Source organism: Pelophylax lessonae (genome assembly GCF_965119305.1).
Source record: "Pelophylax lessonae genome assembly, chromosome: 6".
Classification (NCBI taxonomy): domain Eukaryota; kingdom Metazoa; phylum Chordata; class Amphibia; order Anura; family Ranidae; genus Pelophylax; species Pelophylax lessonae.
In genome coordinates this window covers 242,418,477-242,445,130 of record NC_138773.1, presented here as the reverse complement: position 1 = coordinate 242,445,130, position 26,654 = coordinate 242,418,477, and the positions used below count along the sequence as shown (strand labels likewise).

At 41.2% G+C, this 26,654-nt stretch overlaps 1 protein-coding gene across 1 annotated transcript in view; it reads right to left on the bottom strand.

Moving 5' to 3' along the window:
• Positions 1–4,395: 4,395 nt before the first annotated feature.
• PDE11A (phosphodiesterase 11A) overlaps positions 4,396–26,654 on the bottom strand; it is an 830,139-nt gene continuing 807,880 nt past the window's right edge. Inside the window, exon 20 of the mRNA XM_082260061.1 lies at positions 4,396–5,214. Coding sequence (XP_082116187.1) covers positions 5,041–5,214 — 174 coding nt within the window. The 3' untranslated portion in view covers positions 4,396–5,040. The remainder of the gene's footprint in view (positions 5,215–26,654) is intronic.

Here is a 26,654-nt window from a genome sequence, read left to right as displayed (position 1 = left end):
AAACAAGACTGAGTTTAACAAATTACAACTTAACAGGCATTGTGTTGTATAACCTACAAAAAAAAAAGAAAAAAAAAGATACAAATATTGTGGCACAACACTAGCCATAGATTTGAGTATACCTAATGGAAAGTGAGGCATGGGATAGAAAGTGCATCTTATTTAGATATGAGATATGTGTTGTGTAGATGTATATGTGAAGTAGGAACACACACACCTGAATAATCATAATCAAAGTGTACAACAATATAACTACGGAACTAGAAGTTGCAATGTCCGACATGCAAATTAGAACGTACATTCAAAATAGAAGGGTCATAAACCAAATAAACCTCCAGAGAAAAAAACGTTTCAAGCTGCATTCACATGTTCAGAGTACTGGTAATTCAGAGTGCAACACTGGCGTTGGCTTTAATCCTGGAGTTGCCAAAGAAGCACGGCCTTTAATAATAGTGCAAAGAGCCATGATGTGCCGCTGCTCATGGCAACCAATCACATTTTCTCCTACAGCAGTTTATTGTAGCTAGACCAATGAAACACAAATTCTGGTGCTGCCTTATGGAATGCTCTTTGTCTGTCTAAAGACCAAAGTGTTTTGGGCAGCCAGGAATTACTCTAATGCCCGTTTCTTTATTTCTTGGGTGAATGGCAAATGACAGCCAGAAATGTATTACCAACGAAAGCAAAAGATTTGGAGCTCTGTGGTTACCTAAAGTATGTATACATTGACTGGAGCTATTTTGTGTAATCGGGGAATATTTAAGGGAGTGCAGCCTTTTTATCTGTTACCTATCAGTAACCTCACATAGGACCTTTGATTCCTATTAAATGGACAGTTCTCATCTTCCATATGGTTATTATAAAATACAAATTGGATGCATGGATCACATGAAGAGGGAAGGATTATATTAGCGGGATCTATGTGAAAAGCAAAGGGTGAAGAATAAATTCAAAGTGACTCATACTACAACACTAGTGCTCGTGATCTATATAAACTACTAGTAGGCACTGCTGGCTGCAGTCTTTTGTAACTAATAAAAGTGGCTTTGTTAAGAATACTTGAATACAAGTCTGTATAAAAATAATTCATTCAGGCCATAAGCAGGGACAGATTTCTAATGGTACAAAATGGCAGACATAAGATTCCTTTCTTTATAGTCGCATGTGTACCTGAGCTGAGAGCAAAACATAGCAAGAACTTCTAAAGTTAATATAGATTCTTCACTTCTTAACCATTGTCCTGTAAGTGCAATTTAATGGGAAAGGGTTAGCTAATGTACTGGGGACACTATCACAAGGCATAATCATATATTCATAAGGATATTCTTTTGTACTCAGTCTAAAATACTTCAGTGAGTTTTCACAAGGTACTTTATTTTGTCACATATCTATTTGTGAAAATGATTAACACTTCTGAAATTAAAATGTAATTACAGTAATCCCCCGCTCCATTGCGGTTCAGTTTTTGTGGTCCCGGTAATTCGCGTTTTTTTTTGTAATGTTATTTTACTATATAAATCATTAAAAATGAAATATTTTTGTGTTTTTCATAGCTCTTGCTATGTCTCTTAGTATCTTATATGTGTTTAAATGAGTTTCTATTGTTTTAAAAGTGTGTTTAAAGACCTTAAATGCTTTTACACGTACAGTGACAGTAAAAAAACATGCCTACAATGCATTTTAATAGGGTTTTTCTATTTCGCGGAATTTCACTTTTTGCTCCTGGGTCCGGAACGTAACCCCCGCAATGGAGGAGGGTTTACTGTAATGGTCTATTAAGTTACATTTATAAGATATAAATCGGTGGAGATAAAGTGAAATACAACACAGGAACAATCAGTGTTGTGTAGTGCAGAAAAACAGGCTATGAAGCAAAGCTTATCACGTCAAGTCTTTGAAATAAACATCTGCTTTCGGAGTAATTAATTATTGAAAACATGAATATTGGCTTTCTGTGTCAAACCTTTAGACCAGTTGTGTACATATAGTAGTTACCATATGTAGATATATTCCTTGTAACACCGAGTGGAAGTAACATTTGTGTGGAAGATGAGTGGAAACAGAAGACTGTATCATACAATTTCTTAATGCTATAAGGAATTAACAGTGTGCAGCGTATCAAAATATGTACATATTATGTACAGTTGGAATCTAGAGACCCAATGAACATGTCACACAACAAAGAAAAATGATGGTAAAATATTGGTTAGTAACAACCTCAAATAAATAATGAAAGGCTCTTTACTGGGACTATGTGCTAAGGTCGAAAAGTTGTTTCTTGTACTTTGTAGTGGATTTGCCAGGCATTACTTAGCAGTGGTGTGGTAGATAGAGTATATAAATCTCTGTCAGCACAGACAGGCAGTACATGTAGTACTGTGTGCACTGGAATAATTGCCTGCTGTTGATCTGACCATAACTGAAATATGTACATACATCACTTATGACCATATCAATAGCAGGAACCTCCTCCGATACACACACAACTGGTGCCACTGTCTGTCCATGTGAGTAAAGCAGAAATTAACCAAACGCTTTCTTTTTTTTTTGGGGTTGGGGGGGATTTGAGTAGGAAAGGACGGGTTTGATGCCCCGTTAGGTCTATACTGCTGTCTACGTTATCTCTTTCTTCACCACTGGCAGGACTCAATTCCTCTCACATCAGTAAATTTTGCAAATATAGTCATGAAGAACCCAGTAAGGAATGAGGGTACCATAATGCTGGTGTCACTCCTACCCCAGCGCATTCTTTTTTTCAGGGTAGGAGTAACAAGGCATATCAATCACAGCTGAGTCCAGGCCGTCCCAGCTAAAGCAATGGTGGGAGTAGTAGACTTCCACTTTGAAATGATATTGAGCAGTAAAGGCTAAGTAATAGCTGAAATGCTAACTCACTTTACTGCTTACAGGTAGTGTTTCATTTTAAATACTCACTCTTTCACTAGGGAATTCTCTATGTCCCCATGAATTATTCACTAGAGGAGAAAACAGGTATCACTTATGTTCTTGCTGATTTTAAACAGGAACATGACTTGTGGACTTATCACATGAAAACAAATGCTTGACTCTTACAGCCATTCTGGGATTTCCTAAGCTGGACATACATTGATCATTTTTTCTGATCAGTCAGTGGGCCAATCGAAAAAAAAATGGAAAGGATTCCCCCATCCACATAAGCGAGGTGGATAGGACAGTCCTCCCTGATGTGTTTGTTATTGTATTCTGACAGTGGGCCAATTGGCTGCAGAGCTGATTGAACAAACATTTTCCAACAAGCCCATTCATGAGAAGTTGAATATTAGAGTGACTTCTTAGAAACGAGCACAGCCAAAAATGGATTGAAATTTGGCCAGTTCAGCAGGAATTTCGATACATCTATGGCCAGCTTTAGAGAGTTGTGTTTCTCCTCCAGTAAGGGGCTAAACCATGCACCTACTTTACCAAAGAAAACAATGAGCTTGGTTTCTGGAGGGAGAGCTCAGCAGGTGAATTCTAAACTAGGTGCCCCTTCCCATATACAAAACATATGGCAGACGTTCTGCTGCTGGCTATGAAGGATAAAAATTACTATATCATTGGGTATGGCTTTTTCAAGTGAAACAATTTTTCAGTTAGTTGTGAACTGTCCCACAGCAACCTAGATCTGTTCTTGGTTGTGTCAAATGCTCTTGTGCTGTTTGCACCCTAGGTCTATGTTGTAAACCTATTGTACTTTACACCATAATACAGCTTCTTTGGGGATTCATGACTGTGCAAGGCAGCAGTTCAAACTACCAAAATTATTATTACCTTTAGTAGTAAAATATTTATAAAAATAACTTTAGGTTGCATCTTAACATTACAAGGAAGATTAACATAATTGTGCTTTACTGTTGAATGGAAGTGATGTGGTTTGCATATCTGCAATGGATCACCTGCTTATATTAGCAGCAGTCACCTCTGGATGTAGCTATTAAAATGATCAATGCCTTAGGAGAGGAAGATGACCCATAGGTTATACACTGTAGTTCTATGTACATTTGACCGTGTTGACCTGTCATGCTTACGGTTTGGTGTGTTCACCAATCATTCATCAATGTGATGCCTGACCTACTATTGACAGGGCAATATTAATTTAGAAGCACAAAATGTACAAGGAAAAAAAACAGCTAACGAGAAAAAGGAGGTAGTCAAAGTTTTAGTATGAAGTACTCTGACCCATTATCATTGTTTGTATCATTACCTGACGAATAACAGTCGCATGTCAGTGTGGTCTTCTATAGAACAAGATCAAAACACAAGTAGACAATTAAACTATATAATACACTGGGTTCAAATTAATGGTGTGAATTTGCAGCAAAAAAAAAAAAAAAAAAAAAAAACACAACAACCTAAAATACAAATGGTGCAAAAAATTTAAACAGCAACAAAAATGTAGTTAATCTATTCAAAATAATATATAATTTCTGTGCATAGTTTGTTTTTCTTTCTTTGGGCAATCTGGAAATAAGCTGCCATTGGAGATTTCCATTCATTTACAAGGTGGAAAAAAATAAAAATGCAGTGAATGTACATTAAGCATGTAAAATATTGGTAGTGTGAAAACTATCACATCAGGCAGGCACAATTTCCTTTGTGTATGTACATGAGAAAATGCAAACACTAATAAAAAATATGCCTTATTTATTTTCTTAGCATTATTTTAGTAATGGATGTTTATACTGTGCATTGTAGTCACTGTGCTGCATGGATTAAGCATATGTTTTAGTTCAGTGTTCTATCCACCGTGCAGCAACAGTAAAAGGGTTTGCAAAGCTTAAATGAGTGCTATGTTTCCTCTTGTACAGGAAGCCTTCTTACTGGCTCTTCCACAGAACTTCATTGACACCAAATGTCCACCTCTCTTTAGCTTCAGTCTTCTGAGCTTCCAGGCAAAAGCCAAGCCATGACCATTATCTCCTCACCAAACAAAGCATGGCTGCGGTAACTTAATTAAACAGCTAAGCTTATGACAGCCTTTTTTTAATAACTTTCACGCGTGGCAGCAGCTCACTTGCAAGCTTAGGTCTTCAGCAGACACTCTATAGGTGGTTGGGGTGAGGAAGCTGGTGTGGGGAAGGAGGCATTGCTTTCTTGGGATGGCAGTCTTTTTTGGTGCAGCTCATCCCATTTGGCACGGTTTACGGTCACCGAGTCCAGCATTGGCTTAAGTTTCCCATTAATTTTCACTAGAGACTGCAAAATAAAAGAGATAAAAGGGTCAACAAAACTGACAGGCTGTTCTATTAACATCATGTGGCATTGCTTTACTTTACAACAGTATATTGCAAGTTTGATTTTAACAGTCTTTCAACAAACATGCAGAGACTTGCAGAAAATGCTGGGCCTTCTCAGAAAGGCCAGAATGCTTCACAAACAAGTGTAATTGATGCCCCCTGTGGGCTTAATTGGCTATGTGATTTTAATGCTGTTCTTTAACTTATCTCATTAAAATGTGAGGGGCATTCAGGTCAAACCGGGACTTTTAATTTTACAGGTATAAAAAGGAATGCTAGAATGGCGGTACTGTAAGTAACAAGTTTGTCCTATTAATGATAAAGCAGCACACATGTTGTGGGCCAGTCCAGAGACTGTTAATAAAAAATGGCAGACAACAGTGTTAGTGCATGCATGGAACATTGTGTGGCGATGACGTTTCTTGGGAACAAAGGTATAAAATCTGCGGATATCTACAGAACACTTCATGCATAGTACAGTGATGAGATGCTTAGCCATAATAAGACATTTAAATGGTGTAAAGGTTTCAAAGATGGCATATGTCCATCAGTGACGATCCCGACCATGGTGGTTTCCAGCCTACAGAGGTATCGCTCCCGACCTTCCACATCGGTGTCTCCAGGGGCTGCAGGGTGGGTGGGGCATCGGCCAGGGTAGTGCTGCTTCACAGCTATTCTACCCACACAGGTCCTCAGTTCCTTGTTCACACTATGGATGACATATGCTAGTGTACTTAGCAATTTTATCCCATTTTCTGCATTTTCTATTTTGTATTTGTATTTCCACCACATTAATAAAGTATTTTTTATGCACCTATTACCTAGTGAGCCCGGTCTGTGCAACCATTCTGAGATGGTCTCTTCCCTCTGATATCCTTCTGTTTAGCAATATACTCCCCGGTTGCCTGTGGTTCCCGGTTATACTTAACCGTATAGGTCCAAGTTTGTCAGAAGACCCCCCGAGATTGACAGGTCTGACGATCCCACCCTTTTTTCCAGGTTTTACCTTTATTTGCACGTATCGCCACATCCCCCTTACAGCCCAGACCTTGCTCCAAGTCATTTGATTTCTGCCTGTTTTAAAAGAGTTCCCTAAAAGAGTTCCATGGAGGTCAGCATTTCAGCATGGATGGTTCAGGTGTACTGACAAATCTTTCTACGCCTAAGCTTTCCAGGCATTAGGTAAACGCTGGGATAAGTGTATAAATTTAGCAGGGGAGTTTGACAAAAAGTAAATGCACTTTCCACTCCTTGAAATTCGTTCTTTTATTATATAAATTAAAAAATCCCGGTTTGACGTAAACGCCCCTTGTATATAGCAAGGTATGGAATGGTCACACCTGGGCATTTAACTGTTTAAAGCCCTATTACTCAATAATCATTGGTTATTCTCACAAAGGGTTATTTTTTCACCACTTCAAATTGTAAATGTTCTTATCCTCAAAAGATACCCTATAGGAACTCCCCAACCTAAAGCTAGTGCTATTTTCAGGAGTGTGTAGTAAATTGCAGTAATGCCTTCAATAATTTAAAAATCAATTTTCAGTCCTTAAACACAACAAATCATTTATTTGTAAAAAAGAAATGTATATTTTTTTAAAAAGTATATAGGTTTGTAAACATAAAAACAAAATGTATATAAAAAAACAAAAACCTTATACTTTATCTATAAAGATGCAGGAAAAAAGGGGGGAGATTGGCGCAATCGGAATGCACGAGCTGCTGCGATAATCTAGATATGGGCAAAATGCAGATGAAGAGTCCAGTGAAATTGCTAAAACACTTTGATGGCTGCAGGATTTGTAGGGTGAAGTAATCCTGTATGGATCCAAGACAAAGAGAGAAGAGAAGACCAAGCGCCAATCTAAGTGTAGCAATGCAGTAAGTTTAATAGCAATTAAAAGAGTGTTACTCACAAACGTGCGTTAAAAACAGGCATCTCAAAATGTATAGGGCATCTGGGCACTGTTCTTCCAGGGTGTCATTCCGGATCCCTTGTGGAGCTGGCGCTGTGGGGGATGAGCGGCGATCTCCTGTTGTGAGGCAGGGGACGTGCAGATCCTTCAGCGGCGGTGTAGCAGCGTGGGTCCTTGGGTCGGAGGGCTATGACATCACTTCCTGGAGATGCTGGTGTGTAGAACGGCTTCAGGCCGTGATGTCATAGCCCTCCGACCCAAGGACCCACGCTGCTACACCGCCACTGAAGGATCTGCACGTCCCCTGCCTCACAACAGGAGATCGCCGCTCATCCCCCACAGCGCCAGCTCCACAAGGGATCTGGAATGACACCCTGGAAGAACAGTGCCCAGATGCCCTATACATTTTGAGATGCCTGTTTTTAACGAACGTTTGTGAGTAACACTCTTTTAATTGCTATTAAACTTACTGCATTGCTACACTTAGATTGGCGCTTGGTCTTCTCTTCTCTCTTTGTCTTTATCTATAAAGATGTAGCTTGTCTATATATTGTGATAAAGATGTCTGTGTCTGGGACACAGGCAAATTACTTTTAACTGTCATGTAAAAAGTGCATTTACTAGGGCCCATTCCAGTCTTGCCTCTTTCATATAAATACAATTTCTCTATAACATAACCTTTACATTTTTTCTTCGATTCCCTGAAATCTTAAATCCACAATTGATTTTTTAAATATAAAAATAGGTACAGATACAAAAGTGAGTGCTAAAATATTCACAAAGCACAGAAAAAAAGTGTACCCATTTATTTTCCCAGATGGATTTTTTATTGTTCATTCAATAACATATTACAGCCTAATTAATGGTGGAGTAATGACTTGATAAATTGTCATTAAATACCAGCACAGCGTAAAGCTGATGTTCGCCAAAAATCACTAAAATGTTGCACTGTACAGATGCTACAAGTATACACGTAGCTGTTTAAGACAGAATGACAAGCATCATTTACACTGACAAGCTGCAGCTATATTTAGCTTGAGTTAGACTAATCTGTTGGTAAAAGAGGACGTATGAACCTACGTACACAAGAACTAAGGCCATTAGTCATGAGACATAAACAGGATTGTTTAATAACCTATACACAGCAAAAGCAATGTTGGTCAATAGCCAATGGCAACTAGTCAGGGTTCATCTTTTAGTGCCACAAAATAGGTAAGTATTTTGTAAGTAATGAGAGCAGATAGGTTGCTGATAAGTTATTTAATAAGCACCCAAGTAATAAACAGACTTTGTCAATTAAGACATGTTAGGTGTAGGCACTCATTTCATAAAGCTCAACTCTGGGTTCCCCCCATAGGTCCTCTTCTTGAAGCCCCATCGAGTAAATTTTTACATTTCATTTCTCATAATTTTTCCAGAAGACTTTTCTTTTCCTCTTTACAGCTTTACCTGGAAGTGGCTCTCAATGATGCAAAGAGCCTGATGTAGCGATTCATTGCTGTTCTATGCACCATTGTGTGTGCAGGCCAACACGATGGCGCCTCTCTCACATGCCTGATGAAAGGGTCCTGCCTGGCCCCACAATACTGCACTTATACTGCTGTGATGTGATCAATTTAATAAATGTTTGGAAATGCATGGTGTGCTGGCAATATATGCTTTGCCTCAGGGAGACAGGTCCATGATGCCCTGCTCTCAGTCCTCTGGGTTGAATAATGTCCAGCGAAAGATTGAAGACATCTAGCAGTAAAAAAGGAATTATCCAACCAGATAGGATAGCAGTAATGCAGAGCTGCTTCATTTTTTTATACCTATACCTGGGGAGGGCAATCAGCGAAAAAAAATAGCCTGGAGCTGGTCTTTAGGTTACATGCACTACTATTAACGAAGCTGCTTGTTGCACTTTCTGCTTCCCTCTTTTCAGTCAACTTCAATTATCTGATGGAAAGAACAAGTTGTGCCATGTGCAATAACCCAAATAATCCAATATATATATATATATATATATATATATATATATATATATACTGTATGTACACTTTTTTTGTTGTGGAAATGAATTGCCTGGGGACAGGGTCTTTTTTAACCTGCCATTATTTCCCTCAACCCTGTGAAACATACCTGAATTTCTTATGTTTCATAAACTCCCACAGCCCTTTTTTTCCAATGCATGAAACATGCCATTAATAAAGCCTTGGGTACATAAGAGGCAGTACTTCTTGCCACAACCCTGCTTTTGGCTTTTTTTTTTCAGTCAGCACAGCCAGTCTAATTTAAAGCAGCAATAAACCTAAAAACAAAAATGTTATATAGTACAGTTTACCAATGCTTAAATGTAGTGGCTGCATTCATTTTTTTTCCAGGCTTTTTTACCTTTATTTTCACTCTGGGTGGAGAGACAGTGGAGACACAGAGAGGGTAGTGCTAAGCGCAATAGTAGATTTAGATGGAGCTGACAAACAAATTAAAGCCGAACTTCAACACTTTTTAAGAAGTTGCAGCATCAGTTTTTTTTATGTAAAAGGTTTATATATATAAATAAAAGCTGACTATTGCAAGCATCCCTCTCAGTATTAAATAGTTTGTCTTAACCTTTTAACTCCAACTCTTGCTGGACAGCTTGTTCTGTTAAAGCAAGCTATGATTGGTAAGCTGCAATACATTTTTGTTTTTTGGGTATGCCGCTTTAAAGCCTGATATAGAAAATCAGCTTGTAGGCAGGTGCCTACTAAGGGAATGTCTTTTTAGCAACTAAGACTAGACTGCCCAGGCTAGGGAAGGGTTAAGCTATGGGTTGCCCATTTCCCAGGCTTTTTGGGTCATGCCTTTTTTCCCCGGTACACATTTAAACAGGGGGAAAGCCAGGCTCAGGGGGCTCTGGCTGGAATGGGACCGCATGGGAAGCCAGAGGGTCTGTATTACCTCGAAAGGATGTAACTTGAGCAACCTTCATCTTATACCTCAAGGGGATTCACCAGCAATTGACTCTACCAATTATGGACTCGCATCTGTACAGGTATGCCTATGCAGTCACAGTGTAGTTAGTCAGGAGGACTGAGTTGCCCTTTCTACTGTAATATTACCAAGCACTAAAGTAAAGCTTTTAACCACTGCAGGCCTGGGCTAAAGTTATTCAAAGGGTGCATGTTGATACATGATGTATTGAGGGAACAGGACCTATAAAACACACACTGGGTACAGAAGCAAGGCTACTACAAAGGATTAACTTGGCAGAAGAGTCAAAGAAGGAGAGCAGTTGCCACTCTAACCATGAACTGGTGGAAATACAAAGCAGCCAGTCAACAAACATTATTTTAAAGGAATGTTTGTTGGGTGCTTCTGCTGAAAAAACAGTCCTCCGGCTTAATCTTGGTAGGGAGAGGATGAAAATGGAGGTGGTGGACTTCTAATATCATACAAGTGCACCACGCTAACACTGAGGGCAGCTCTTTGGAATGGCAGAAGCAGTTCTGACTAATAGGCAAAGAAAGGAAAAAAAGCGCCCCCTGAGTGCAACTAGCAACACTTTATTGCACACACAACAAGCAAACTTACAGGATAGATAACATGTATCGTCATTGCTTTCGGAGCATGCACGGTAGTGCTCCTTCCTCAGACTGATCGGTCTGACGAAGTAGCTCTACTGCGCATGCTCCAAAACGCGTTACCGCCTCCTTGACATCATTACGCTCGGTACGGTCCACAAGCAAGGCATGCGTTCCCTCGCAGCATCGGACTGATCCAACGTCCCTGATTGGGCTCCTCCATCTGTGTCATCTCTCTGCTGCTGGACAGCTAGAGGAAGGACGAGTCGCAGGACCAGGATGAGACCCTGAGCCATACGATACATGTTATCTATCCTGTAAGTTTGCTTGTTGTGTGTGCAATAAAGTGTTGTTAGCTGCACTCAGAAGTGCCATTTTTCCTTTCTTAGTCAACAAGCATGGTACCTGGCATAGGTGACAGGTCCTCTGCTAGCAAGGGGGGTCTGTGTTTTGGCTCCCTCCCTCCCTACCGCTCTGTTCCCCAAAAGCAATTGGGATCGAATCCATGGTACGGAGACCCCATATACCTAGCCGCATGGCACGGGAGAGAGAAGGGTTTCATTATGTACATGCTAGTGCACAACGGGATTCCATTTTGTCATTGGGAATGAGGTGGTGGAGATACGCTGGACTGGTGAAGAGGGCAAAGGCTCTGTGGTGTCCCTCCTAAATGCAATATTCATTGAGGTGCACGCAGTGTACGGCTCATCTATAAACAAAGAGTAGAAAAGAGGACATGGAAGGGGCGTTTGTAGGGGACTTTTAAAGGGGTGCCCTATGAGACAATGTATTTAGAAGACAATATATATAAAAGATATAACTTTATTGAAACAAAAAATATAAAATGTATACTGTATTTCAAAAAAAAGACAGTATTACAACATGAATATAAAAGCATATGAGTTACATGCCATATTGTAATTGTACACAATCAGTATATCGTATCTTACACAGGGGCCGTTGTAGGAATTTACAGACCCATTACCAGCCAGAAGCATTCCCTGGTTAGCATCTGTGTAGAGATGAATGATGCCCAAAACTGTAGCCCGACATGTTTCGCGGCCAATGCCGCTTCTTCAGGGGCAGTTGAGGGTTTACACAAGCATCAATACAATCCGCTACAATTACTAGAAAGAAAGAAATAGTATGAATACAATGTATTTTAACATATATATATGTATATACAGGATATCACATAATATTAGAATGTATAGCAGAACAGTTGGTCATGGGGGGAGGTCTATTTATATACCGAACCTGAAGAGTAAGCAATTAACTGGGCGACAGCACAGGGTCTTGGACCGCAAGGTAGGTATTGCCCCCCCCCGGGTCGAGCACGGGAACCGACCACAAGAACTCAAAACGGCTCAAAAACTCAGCAAAATCAGACCGTATAAGGATCTAGGAAAGATGCACATGATAAAAGAGTAAATGATAATGATTCCCACTGGGGAATGTTTTAAGTGAAAGTATACACTGGATGTGGTTGACCCCAACCACATCCAGTGTATACTTTCACTTAAAACATTCCCCAGTGGGAATCATTATCATTTACTCTTTTATCATGTGCATCTTTCCTAGATCCTTATACGGTCTGATTTTGCTGAGTTTTTGAGCCGTTTTGAGTTCTTGTGGTCGGTTCCCGTGCTCGACCCGGGGGGGCAATACCTACCTTGCGGTCCAAGACCCTGTGCTGTCCCCAGTTAATTGCTTACTCTTCAGGTGCTTTATATAAATAGACCTCCCCCCATGACCAACTGTTATGCTATACATTCTAATATTATGTGATATCCTGTATATACATATATATATATATGTTTAACCACTTGCCTACAGTGCACTTTCACCCCCTTCCTGCCCAGACTGATTTTCAGCTTTCAGCGCTCTCACACTTTGACTGAGAATTACTCAGTCATGCAACACTGTACCCATACAAAAATTGTGTCCTTTTTTTCACACAAATAGAGCTTTCTTTTGATGGTATTTGATCAATACTGGGTTTTTTATTTTTTGTGCTATAAATAAAAAAAGACTGAAAATATCGTGAAAAAACGCATTTTTCTTTGTTTCTGTCATAAAATTTTGCAAATTAGTCATTTTTCTTCACAAATTTTGGCCAAAATTTATACTGCTACTTATCTTTGGTAAAAATAACCCAAGTAAGTGTATATTATTTGGTCTTTGTGAAAGTTATAGAGTCCACAAGTTATGGTGCTATTCATTGAAAATTGATCACACTTGATCACACCTGATGTACTGAAGGCCTATCTCATTTCTTGAGACACTAAAAGGTCAGGAAAGTACAAATACCCCCCAAATGACCCCTTTTTGGAAAGTAGACATTCCAAGGTATTTAATAAGGGGCATGATGAGTTTTTTGAAGTTGTAATTTTTTCCCACAATGCTTTGCAAAATGAAGATTTTTTTTTTTTTATTTTTTATTTTTTTACAAATTGCCGTATTAACAGGTTATTTCTCTCACACAGCACATGTATACTTGCAACTACACCCCAAAACACATTCTACTACTCTGCCTGAGTATGGCGATACCACATGTGTGAGACTTTTTCACAGCCTGGCCACATACAGAGGCCTAATATCCGAGAAGCAGCGTCCGGCATTCTAGGAGCACAAATTACACATATCATTTCCTGACAACCTATCGCACTTTTGAAGGCCCTGGAGCACCAGGACAATGGAAACCCCCATAAAATGACCCCATTTTGGAAAGCAAACAGCCCAACGTATAATTTTTGAGGCATAATGAGTCTTTTGAATATGTCATTTTTTTCCACAAGTTTTTGGAAAATGTGGAAAGAAAATGAAAACACATTTTTTTTACACAAAGCTGTCCATTTATGCAATATTTCTAACACATCGCATGTACATAGCAAAACTTGCACCCCAAAATACATTCTGCTATTCCTCCTGAGTATGGCGATACCACATGTGTAACACTTTTTCACAGCCTGGCCACATACATAGGCCTCACATCCAAGTAGCGCTTTACACAAAGTTGTCCATTTATCCACTTTAAGACTGGGCCTATTTTTGACACTTGGTGTTTACAAGCTAAAATAATTTTTTTTGCTAGAAAACTACTTTGAACCCCCAAACATTATATATTTTTTTTAGCAGAGACCCTAGAGAATAAAATGGAGATTGTTGCAATATTTTTTATCACACCATATTTGCGCAGCAGTCTTCCAAATGCGATTTTTTTGAAAAAAATTCACTTTTTTGAACTAAAAAATAAGAAAACAGTAAATTTAGCCCAATTTTTTTCCATAATATGAAAGATAATGTTACGCCGAGTAATTAGATACCAAACATGTCATGCTTCAAAATTGCGCATGCTCACAGAATGGCGCCAAACATTGGTACTTAAAAATCCCCATAGGCAACATTTTAAAAATGTCTGCAGGTTACTAGCTTAGAGTTACAGAGGAGGTCTAGGGCTTAAATTATTGCGCTCGCTCTAACGATCGCGGCGATACCTCACATGTATGGTTTGAACACCGTTTACATATGTGGGCGGGACTTGCGTATGCGTTTGCTTCTGCGCGCGAGCTAACGGGGACAGGGCGCTTTAATTTTTTTTTATTTTTTTTTTTCCTATTTATTTTATTTATTATTTTTTTATTTTTACACAGTTTAAAAAAAAAAAAATGTTTTGATCATTTTTATTCCTATTACAAGGAATGTAAACATCCCTTGTAATAGAAATAGGCATGACAGGTCCTCTTTATTGTGAGATCTGGGGTCAAAAAGACCTCACACCTCACAACTACACTAAAAAAGAAAAAAAAAAAAAAAAATTGTTGAAAGAGGGAAAAAAAAAAAGCAAAAAAAAAAAGCGGCCCTTTAAACCGGTTGCTAGGCAATGTCTTTTGACGTAGCTCCGGTCCTCCAAGACCATAGAGTTGAGTGAGGGCCATCTTGCCCTCACTCGACTTCCTGTCTCTGAGGATCCGGGACCGGATAGTTTTCTCCGCTGCCGGCGGGTCCGGTAAGCTGGGAAAACGTCTGGGACGCGGCAGGAGGAGGGGGGGGGCACCTCTTCCCCTGCACCGTAAGGGTAATTCCGCGGCGAATCCGCCACTGGGACCACCCTTATCTGAAAGCCGACCGCCCGCCGTTTCAAAAAATACCGGGGTTATGGGGGCTATCTGCTGCCATAACTCCAGTATTTAGCTTTTAATGGCCGACGTATATAGTCGTTAGACGGTCAGTAAGTGATTGCATGTATATGGCAAACAGGTGACGATGACTGACGGGGTGACAGGTGACGATGACTGATGGGGTGACAGGTGACGATGACTGATGGGGTGACAGGTGACGATGATTGATGAGGTGACAGGTGATGATGATTGATGAGGTGACAGGTGACGATGATTGATGGGGTGACAGGTGACGATGATTGATGGGGTGACAGGTGACGATGATTGATGGGGTGACAGATGACGATGATTGATGGGGTGACAGATGACAGTCACTGACGGGGTGACATGTGACGATGATTGATGGGGTGACAAGTGACGATCACTGATGGGGTGTCAAGTGACGATGATTGATGGGGTGACAGGTGACGATGACTGATGGGGTGACAGGTGACGGTGATTGATGGGGTGACAGGTGACGGGCGATGGTCACTGATGGGTGACAGGTGACGGGCGATGGTGCATTGCTGATGGCAGTCTCTGGTGACCGGTGAACTTTAGGCTATGTTCACATGTGAGCGTAGCGATCACGGTCAGAATCACTGCGATTCTGCCCGTGATCCAGAAATCATTGCAAATTGCGGGACGCCTGTGCGTTGCCCGTGATTTGCAATAGCACCCCAAATGCTGTGCGATGTTGCTGCGATTTCCGCCTGCCGAATCGCGGTAACATTGCGCAAACAACGCATGACGCTCCAAAGAAACTCTTGTACCTTTTTTGGGCGTCATGCGATGTTTGCGCGATGTTACCGCGATTCGGCAGGCGGAAATGGCGGCAACATCGCACAGCGTTTGGGGTGCTATTGCAAATCAAGGGCAACGCACAGGCGTCCTGCGATTTGCAATGATTTCCGGATCGCGGGCAGAATCGCTGTGATTCTGCCTGCGATCGCTGCGCTCACATGTGAACGTTATGGGTGTCAATTTCTGGGCACTGATGAGGTGACTGTTGGGTGACAGGTGACATTGGGGGGGGGCTGAGGACTGTGTGGGGACATTTATTAGTGTGATTTTACTTTTTACATGTGTACAGAGCAGTAACTCACTATTTCTAGCTCTTCTCCCCTCATACTGGAAACTGTATGAGGGGAGAAGAGCTAGTAACAGTGAGTTACTGCTCTTTGTTTACATTTTCTGATCGGCTGTGAATGGATTCACAGCCGATCACATAGTAAACAGTCACTGTCAGTGACTGTTTACTACCGCCGGTGACAGCTGTGTTCCTACGGAACACAGTGCCACCGACATGACCGCGCTGCGCGCTCCCGATCGCGCATGCGCGGTCATCTAGTGGGCGCCTTCATTGTGATCGGCTGTGTCATTGGAACACAGCCGATCACGTGGGAAACAGCCACGCCCATTGGCTGTTTCCCCCCTGCCGGTGACGGGGGGTGTCCCGGGGACACCCCGACACCGGCAGTGCAGGGCGGCGCGCACGCGATCGCGCGCCTGCCCTGCTTAAAGTGCCGCCGTCATATGACGGCGGCCCAGGATAATGGTCGCTCCGCTCCGCCGTCATATGACGGCGGGCGGGCGGCAAGCGGTTAAATACATTGTATTCATACTATTTCTTTCTTTCTAGTAATTGTAGCGGATTGTATTGATGCTTGTGTAAACCCTCAACTGCCCCTGAAGAAGCGGCATTGGCCGCAAAACATGTCGGGCTACAGTTTTGGGCATCATTCATCTCTACACAGATGCTAACCAGGGAATGCTTCTGGCTGGTAATGGGTCTGTAAATTCCTACAACGGCCCCTGTGTAAGATACGATATACTGATTGTGTACAATTACAATATGGCATGTAACTCATATGCTTTTATATTCATGTTGTAATACTGTCTTTTTTTGAAATACAGTATACATTTTATATTTTTTGTTTCAATAAAGTTATATCTTTTATATATATTGTCTTCTAAATACATTGTCTCATAGGGCACCCCTTTAAAAGTCCCCTACAAACGCCCCTTCCATGTCCTCTTTTCTATTCATATATTTGGGACGTGGTGCCTTTTTCTCTAATTTATTTTTTCTGAGCTTGTCCCATTTGTCTATAAACAAAGAGTACCGGCATAATGTTGACATTCACATGAACGCGGCCCAGCCTGGGCATGGGCATTGGTTAGCGTGTACACGCAGAGATACCCTTATGCACATGGAGGGTGAGTGGCCCTGCCGGGACACTGGGAATATAATATGAAAGAAGATAAAGTACCATTTAAAGCCACTCCTCTCACTAAAATATAAATGCCAAAAAGATCTTCAAAAACACAGTTAAGTTCACACTGAATGTGGGTTTAAAATCATGTAAAAATCACACAATTTCAAAGCCGCATGTCAGTGAAATTTCACGTGCGACTTAGCTGATATCTGTGCGGCTTCATGCACCGATGTCTATGCAAGTTGCAACTGATATTTGCAAAAGTAGGGCAGGGAATACTCAAATCAGTGTGGGTCCGCAAAGTTGGCATCGCACCGATTTGAACAGTTCCATTGCAGATAATAGGGAGCGACTTCTCATGCGATTTGGACCTGTCAAATCACATGACAAGTCTCACCGGTGTTAATGGGGGCTAATGCCCATCTCTCCCTTGGGACTAACAAACATTGTATTAAGTAATACAATATGCCACCTAAAGAAACTTCAGAATCCAACACTGCTGGGCTCTGTGCTTCCTTCCACAGTTCAGTTCATACATGACACAGTAGTGACACCGGGGACCAGGAATCGGACTCTTCCTGGAAGTGTTGGATTCTAAAGATTCTTCAGGCAGCATATCTCTTCAATACAGCAGAGATTGGCAGCAAAGGAGAGATGAGTATTAACTATCTTTGCAGGGGGCATTTTTTGGGTATTCTTGATTTAGTGACTCTAAACAGTATAAAGAATATGACTATCCATATGTACTAAAGAGAGTTTTTATACATTCTGGTGGTCTGTTTTAATAATCTTCCTTTCAAGAATAAAGTTTTCAGAATGTAAATCTAAAAATAATGTCTTACAATTCTGATTGAGAGCTTTCATTTTGCAATACTAAAAATAATTCCTTACAATTCTGATTGAGAGCTTTCATTTTGCAATACTTTTTAACTCCAATGAAAAAGGGTATATAACCTGCTAATTGGCTTAAAAGGTTTTTTTTAAAATCCACATACACAATTTAAGATGACCCTCTTTTTTGTACCTGAAATATAATTAAAAACTCATTTGATTACCACCTCTCTAACTCTGCTGCACTTATTAAATTTCGGTAATCAATTTTCTTTTATGAAGCTTCTGGGAAATTATCTGAAAAGCAACACATTTTCCTCTTCCTTGGCATGTTCTTGATCATTTTGTGAATTACGTTTCTAGCACCTGCCTGGGATCTCAATTAATCCTAGAGTTTACTTCTAAAGCCATTTAAGTTTATTTGAGTTTGGTCCAATCACCTTTCTCCAATACCTCATCCTGAGCCCTTGGTTTTACATTCAATTTTGCTATTTGTTGAGTGGCACACACATTGATGTACCATTTGTCTTTTTAACGGCATGCCTTATGTACTGTCATCGGATTGTGAGATTTTTACAGTACAATTCGTCACATGATCCATTAGTAAAATCACAGCCTTATATATTTAAACATGACATCAGAAGCCTGACTTTGCTATTATCTGAGTTTAGGCTGGTGATCTGAGACAAGCTTTGCAGAAAACAATGAAAAAAAAAAAAAGTTTGACCAATGTTTTGCCATAGAATGTTTTAAATGCATTCATATATTATACTGTTAAAGCGGAGTTCCGGGCACAGAAATTATTTTTTGATGAACATACCCCCCGGGACAGTCAGGGCTAGCACATTCCACAATGGCTAGCCTCTGATCTGTCCCGGTTCGCACTTACCTTTTAGAAGAAATACTTACTTAGAAAATTTCTTCCACAGCGTTTCCATCTCTATTGTGGGCAGCTGAAGCCGGCGCGGTCCTCTTCTCTGTCTTCTTCCGCGTCTTCGTGTCCCAGAATGCACTGCACCGGCCCCTCTCGTCACTTCCAGTGCGGCGCCGCATTCCTAAACAGCTTCTGGGCATGCCCAGAAGCTGTTTAGCAGGGGAATGCGGCGTCGCCCGGAAATGACGAGCGGGGCCGGTGCCGTCACATTGATTTCTGGGAGCTATGACGTTTAGCTCCCAGGAATCATCGCGAGGCAGGAAGTGACGGGGTGAGCCTCGGCGCTGGAGGAGGAAGCAGTCATAGGTGAGTATTTACGATCTTCAATAAAAAGGTGAGTAAACAAAAAAAATAAAAATAACTATCCAATTCCTTTTCAGGTGAGCTCTACCTAGCGGAGGGGCACAAAAAAAGAAAATCGTTTTTGTGCCCGGAACTCCGCTTTAAGTAAATACACTCACTGGCCACTTTATTAGGTACACCTTGCTAGTACCGGGTTGGACCCCCTTTTGCCTTCAGAACTGCCTTAATTCTTCCTGGCATAAATTCAGCAAGGTGTTGGAAACATTCCCCAGAGATTTTGGTCCATAGTGACATGATAGCATCACACAGTTGCTGCAGATTTGATGGCTGCACATCCATGGTGCTCTATTGGATGAGATCTGGTGGCTGAGGAGGTCATTGGAGTACAGTGAGCTCATTGTCATATCCAAGAAACCAGTGGTGAGATGATTTGATCTTTGTGACATGGTGCATTATCCTGCTGGAAGGAGCCATCAGAAGATGGGTACACTGTAGTCCTAAAGGGATGGACATGGTCAGCAACAATACTCAGGTAGGCCGTGGTGTTTAAATGATGGGGCCCAAGGTGTGCCAAAAAATATCCCCCACGCCATTACACCACCAGCCTGAAGCGTTGATACAAGGTAGGATGGATCCATGCTTTCATGTTGTTTACTCCAAATTCTGACCCTATCATCTCAATGTTGCAGCTGAAATTAAGACTCCTCAGACCAGGCAACGTTTTTCCAATCTTCCATTGTCCAATTTCGGTGAGACTGTGGGATTGTAGCCTAAAGCCCCGTACACATGATCAGATTATCGAACGATCTGGTTAAATGGGGGTGATGGTGCGCCTCAAGGTGAAAAAGATTTTAAGTTGGAGTGTTTACATGTGTTTGTTTCACTATTATTGTTTTGGGCTTGATTAAACTCTGTTACAGTGATTGGGTGAATCTCATAATCTTAAAATACAGTTGTGTACAAATACATAAATATCATTAAAAACTTGTGACAAAATTACTATATAAAGTGCTCAGTGCTTACGGTGATATGTCTCCTTAAAAAAAACTAAATGCAACAGAATGCAAACAAGTATGTGATTATTCAAATCCGCATAAATAAATGTCCAATTTCATAAGGGTTTCAAATCAATAATCTTCAATCCAAATAACGATTCAAAGGTGCATTATTGTGAAAAATAAATAATGTGACTTATTTCCTCCACCTTGTGCCACTTCTAGGTGTGCTAAATTCTCACCTCAAACAAGAGGGTCAAACGCCTGTGTTATATATGCCTTTTCTCCAGCGTGGTATCTTATGGCTCCCGGGTCCTTCCTAAGGGATCCTGTGTATATTCCCGGTCAGTAATTTGTATCTGGGACTCCTTACATGGGACTCCTTATAATGCGGGCTCCTTCCTTAGTAACTCCACCTCAGGGGCTCATTAAATAGATAAGGCCATCATGGTGCAGTATTACAGACTCTTTTTATTGTAAATAAAGTAATGCACTTACAGTTTTAATTCTTGTTTCCAGCATAAAACATGTGCAAACAGCACTATGGGGACTCCGTCCTGTCCGACACGTCACTTTCGTTTTTTTGGGTACCTCCTACGCGTTGCGTCACGGAATCACGTGACTTCCTCAGGGAGTCTTTTATACATCTCGAACGATCTGTCGTCCATTTTTTGTGGCATGCTAGTCTGATGTGGAAAGTGAAGAGGTTATTTTCATACGAATTTTCCCGTATGACAGAATTCTACTTCAGAAGTGATGTCATGTGTTGGATTGTTTTGTATGTGTTCTTTCGTCTCTGAGCATGCCTAGTCTTACTCTTAAGATTTTTTCCGTCTAAATCTGTACTAATGAGACGAAAATCGGACGTTGTTTTGAAATTATATAGCCTGCACATCAGGATTTTGTCAGCCGAAAAGTCGAAGTCGGCTGTCGAAAGCACCATACTAACAATCCGAAAATCGGCAGATCGGTCGTCGGACGAATTTTCCCTACATATTTTCTTATCGCGTGTAGGGGCCTTTAATTTCCTGTTCTTAGCTGACAGGAGTAGCACCCGGTGTGGTCTTCTGCTGCTGTAGCCCATTTGCTTCAAGGTTCGATGTGTTGTGCGTTCAGAGATGGTATTCTGCATACCTTGGTTAAAGCAAGTGGTTATTTGAGTTATTGTTGCCTTTCTATCATCTCGAATCAGTCTGCCCATTCTCCACTGGCCTCTGACATCAACAAGGCATTTTCCTCCACACAACTGCGGCTCACTGGATATTTTTCTCTTTTTTCAGACCATTGACTGTAAACCCTAGAAATGGTTGTGTGTGAAATCAGCAGTTTTTGAAATACTCAGACAGGCCATCTGGCACCAACAACCGTGCCATCATTAAAGTCACTTAAATCCCCTTTCTTCCCCATTCTGATGCTGGGTTTGAACTTCAGCAAGTCCTCTTCACCACATCTAGATGCATAAATGAGTTGCTGTCATGTGATTGGCTGATTAGCAATTTGTGTTACCAAGCAATTAAACGGGTGTACCTAATAAATTGGATGGTGAGTGTATTTCACATACTCCTTAAAGCTAAAGATTAATCTGCTTATATTTCACTTTACTTGGTTGCTAATTCCCCCCTGTTCAAAATGCTTATGAAATTAGAAGAAAAAAAAAAAACCTTTTCATTTTCATTACATACTAAATTTTAGTTCATATGATGTCATAACTGGGTCTCTGTGCTTTTCTATAAAATGCAAACAAGCTAGCGGTGGGATTGGCTTGGTGCTAAACATTGCATCCGGAAAACATCAAAGCACCCTGACTCTGCTTTCTTCTGAAGAGCTTTACCCTGAACGCAGTGGGCTGGCTCTTGGAGTTATACAAAGATCAAAATACCTTGACATGTTGATGTAAATCTGGAGTAATGGACTATCCTAAAGTGGAATTTTTCCACCTACAAGTGGAACTTCCGCTTTAAGTACTCCTGACCCCCTGACATACCACATTTGGAATGTCATTTTTTTTTTGGAGGGGGGGCAGATACCTAGTTTTGACAGGTACCCCTTCCCACTTCCGCTCGGAGCGCCGCGTCACCCTGAGCGCAAGTTCTCCCCGCCCCCTTCCTCCCTGCAATCTTCTGGGACACGTCACAGGTTCTAGAAGATTTCCTGGCCATTCAGGATGGCGAGCATGCCCAGTGCGCACCCGGCTGTGAAGCTGCAAACTGTCAGAGCCAGGTGCCCACACTAGTACTGCCGGCGCCACCAAGAGGAGCAATTGTGGAACAGGTGAGTGTGTGTTTATTAAAAGTCACCAGCCACACTTTTTGTAGCTGTTGACTTTTAATAAACACAGAATCGGCTGGAACACCGCTTTAATCACTTGTCAACCGCCCTTAACCACTTCAGCCCCGGAAGATTTTACCCCCTTCCTGACCAGGCCCTATTTTGTGATTCGGCACTGCATTACTTTAACAGACAATTGCGCGATCGTACGACGCAGTACCCTAACAAAATTTACGTCCTTTTTTTCCCACAAACAGAGCTTTCTTTTGGTGGTATTTGATCACCTGTGCGATTTTTATTTTTTGCGCTATAAACAAAAAAAAGCGTGACAATTTTGAAAAAGAAAACAATATTTTTCACATTCTGCTATATAACATTCCCCCCAAAAAATTTAAAAATCAAAATTTTTTAGCATTTTAGGCCAAATTGTTTTCTACTACATATTTTTGATAAAAATATTGCAATAAGCGTATTTTGATAGGTTTGCGCAAAAGTTATCGCGTCTACTAACTACGGGAAAGATTTATGTCATTTTTATTGTTTTTTTTTTTTTTACTAGTAATGGCGGCAATCTGCGATTCTTTGCGGGACTGCGACATTGGGGCGGACAGATTGGACCCCTGACTGACATTTTTGACACTTTTGGGGGAACCAGTGACATTACTACAGTAATCAGTGTTAAAAATATGCACTGTTATTGTAATAATGACACTGGCAGGGAAGGGGTTAACATGGGTGACCAAGGGGTTAAATGTGACCCTAGGGGAGTGATTCTAACTGTGGGGGGGGGGCTTCTGAAATGACCATAGAGACATGTGATCCTATAAAGAAGGATCACAGGGGCTCTATGATCATTCCAGGGAGAAGAACGGTCAGCTGTGTTTACTACAGCTGACGGTTCTTCTCTCTCAGCGGGAAACGATCGCAAGTGTCAGGCGGCAATCAGAGCCGCCTGACCCGTGCATCGGCTTCCCCGCTAACCAGCGCCCTAGATTACGAGAGCGATCTACGTACAGCTACGGTGATTCGCCTGGGAGTGGCTGTCTGCTGCCGTATAATTGCGGCGGGCGGTCGGCAATAGGTTAATGACCAGGCCATTTTTTTACGATACAGCGCTACGTTACTTCAACTGACAATTGCGCGGTCATGCGACATTGTATCCAAATAAAACTGATGTCCTTTTTTTGAAAAAATAAAAAACAATATTTTTTATTTTCTGCTATAAAACACACCCAATAAAGAAAAATAAAAAATCAAATTTTTTCTTCAATTTAGGCCAATATGTATTCTACCAGTGCCACCTATCAGTGCTCACCAGTGCCACCTATCAATGCCAATCAGAGCCCCATCATAAGTGTTACCTACCAGTGCCTTTTTTGCCCATCAGTGCCACCCGCCAGTTGCACCTATTAGTGCCCATCAGTGCCCATGAGTGCTGCCTATTAGTGCCCTTCAGCGCCACCTACCAGTGCCCTTCAGTGCTGCCCATCAGTGCCCATCTGTGCCACGCACCAGTGCCACCTATCAGTGCCGTCTCTCAGTGCAGCCTTATCAGTGCCCACCAGTGCCGCCTATCAGTTCCCAACAGTGCCACTTATCAGTGCCCAACAGTGCAGCCTATCAGTGCCCATCAGTGCAGCCTATCAGGGCCCATTAGTGCTGCCTGCACATCAATGAAGGAGAAAAATTACCTGTTTGCTAAATTTTATAACAAACTATAAAAACTGTTTTTTTTTTTTCAAAATCGTTAGTCTTTTTTTATTTGTTCAGCATAAAATAAAACATAATGATTAAATAGCACCAAAAGAAAGCGCTATTTGTTTGAAAAAAATGATAAAAATTTCATTTGGGTACGGTGTTGCATGACCGTGCAATTGTCATTCAAAGTGCGACAGCGCCGAAAGCTGAAAATTGGCCTGGGCAGGAAGGGGGTTTAAGTGCCCAGTAGGCAAGTGGTTAATAAAACATGTTTTGAGGATAATGCACTAGGCCCACGCACCTTCTTCGTTTCCTCTACCTACATTAAATGTTTCTTCTCTGTATGAACATACCCTGAATAGTTTAGCATATGGAAATTGTAAGGAAACATTTTATGTTACTGATTATTATCTAACAAGAGTCTGAGAACAAATATTTCTAATGTATCAGAACTGTTCATCAAAATGTGATGCCTTCTCTCCACATGCATGTAGTCACCAAAATGACTGAACAATCTGTATTGTCCAGATATGTACAGCCCATACAGGAACACCTAACCTTTAATCATTTGAAAATGTGTTACCAGTTATCCTTCACGGGGATTAGAAGGCATCTTTGGTCTTACACTGACGAAGCCTTGACAAATGGGAATGGCATATACTTCTTAAAGAGCTATTAAATTGACAGATTTTGTCTCATTTCCTAGTTTATAGGTGTGAGGTGCCCTAAACATATAATTTTACAATGATTGTGCCCTGTACTTGGAATGATATTCAATAGCAATTAAAAAGTGATAGTATCTGTGAGGATTATATATAATTCATTAGCTCCTTATTGCTGTTGTTATGGGACATCATTAGAACATGGAAAATTCTATGGATATTGCCAGTTCCATTGAAGTGATAGAGACATGCGGATCTTTAGTACCTGATCTTTAAATCCCCATGATCCAGACTCCATCAAGTTATTAGCAGCAATTAATTGTTAGATGGTACACCATACCTATAGCCAGTTCCGGATTACTAAATAGGAAGATTAGGCACCAGCCTATGCCCTCCATGCCGTTTAAAGGTACCGCAACAAAGGATCAAAATAATATAGATTTCCAATGAAAGAAAATTACAGTGAAGCTTTCCTAAATTGTTGCTGAAGATAGAAAAAAGGAATCAAGTCAAGGAAACCAAAATTTAACATTAGGGACTCAATAGAGAAAATACTGTATTAAAGGGGTTGCAAAGTCAGAAGTTTTTTTTATCTTAATGTATTCTATACATTAAGGTAAAAAGACTTCTGTGTGCAGCAGCCCCCTCAGCCCCTTAACCACTTAAGCCCCGGAGGATTTGGCTGCTAAAGGACCAGGGGTCTTTTTGCGATTTTTTACTGCGTGACTTTAACGGACAATTGCGCGGTCGTGCGACGCTGTACCTAAACGAATTTGACGTCCTTTTTTTCCCACAAACAGAGCTTTCTTTTGGTGGTATTTGATCACCTGTGCGATTTTTTGATCACGCGCTATAAACAAAAAAAGAGCGTAAATTTTGCAAAAATAACAATATTTTTCACATTTTTTTATATGAAATTCCCCAAAAAAAAAAGTAAAAATCAAAATTTTTTAACATTTTTCGGCCAATTTGTTTTATGCTACCTATGTTTGGTAAAAAAAATCGCAAAAAGCGTATTTTGATTGGTTTGCGCAAAAGTTATCGCGTTTACTAACAAAGAGAAAGATTTTTGTCATTTTTGGTGTTTTTTTTTTAACGCGTAATGGCGGCGATCTGCGATTTTTTTTTCGGTACTGCGACATTGCGGCGGACAGATCGGACCCTTGACTGACATTTTTGACACTTTTGGGGTTACCAGTGACATTACTGCAGTAATCAGTGCTATACATATGCACTGTTACTGCAAAAATGACACTGGCAGGGAAGGGGTTAACTTTATTGGACAGGGAGGGGTTAAGTGTGTCCTAGGGGCGTGCTTTCTACTGTGTAGGGACATTCCTATTGGTGTAAAAGCAAAGATCAACCGTTCTACATAGTAGAACGGTCAGATCTTTACTTTTACACAGGGAGAACTGACAGGCAGCTTGTTTACACAAGCCGCTCTGTCTTTCTCCCTTCACAGGAGCGATCGCAGTGTGACTGGCGGACATCGAGTCCGCCGGTCACACGCACTGACTTGCCTGTGAACGAGCCGCGGCGGGCGCGCGCCTCGGCGGGCGCGCGCCCGCCCGCGATAGGCTCGCAAGTCAGTGACAGGCGAGTGACGTACCGATACGTCACTCTGCCTGGCCGGGGCTGACCGCCGCAGTATATAGTCGTGCGGCGGTCGGCAACCGGTTAATACCTACCTGAGCCCCCTCTCTATCCAGTGATGTCCAGGAGTGCCTCAACCATCTGGGACTATCTCTCCTGAATGGCTGAGACACAGCAGCGGCGCCATTTGCTCCTGCGGCTCTCAATCAAACTCAGTTAGCCAATCAGGAAAGAGAGAGGGCGGGGCCAAACAGTAGCTCCGTGTCTGAATGGAC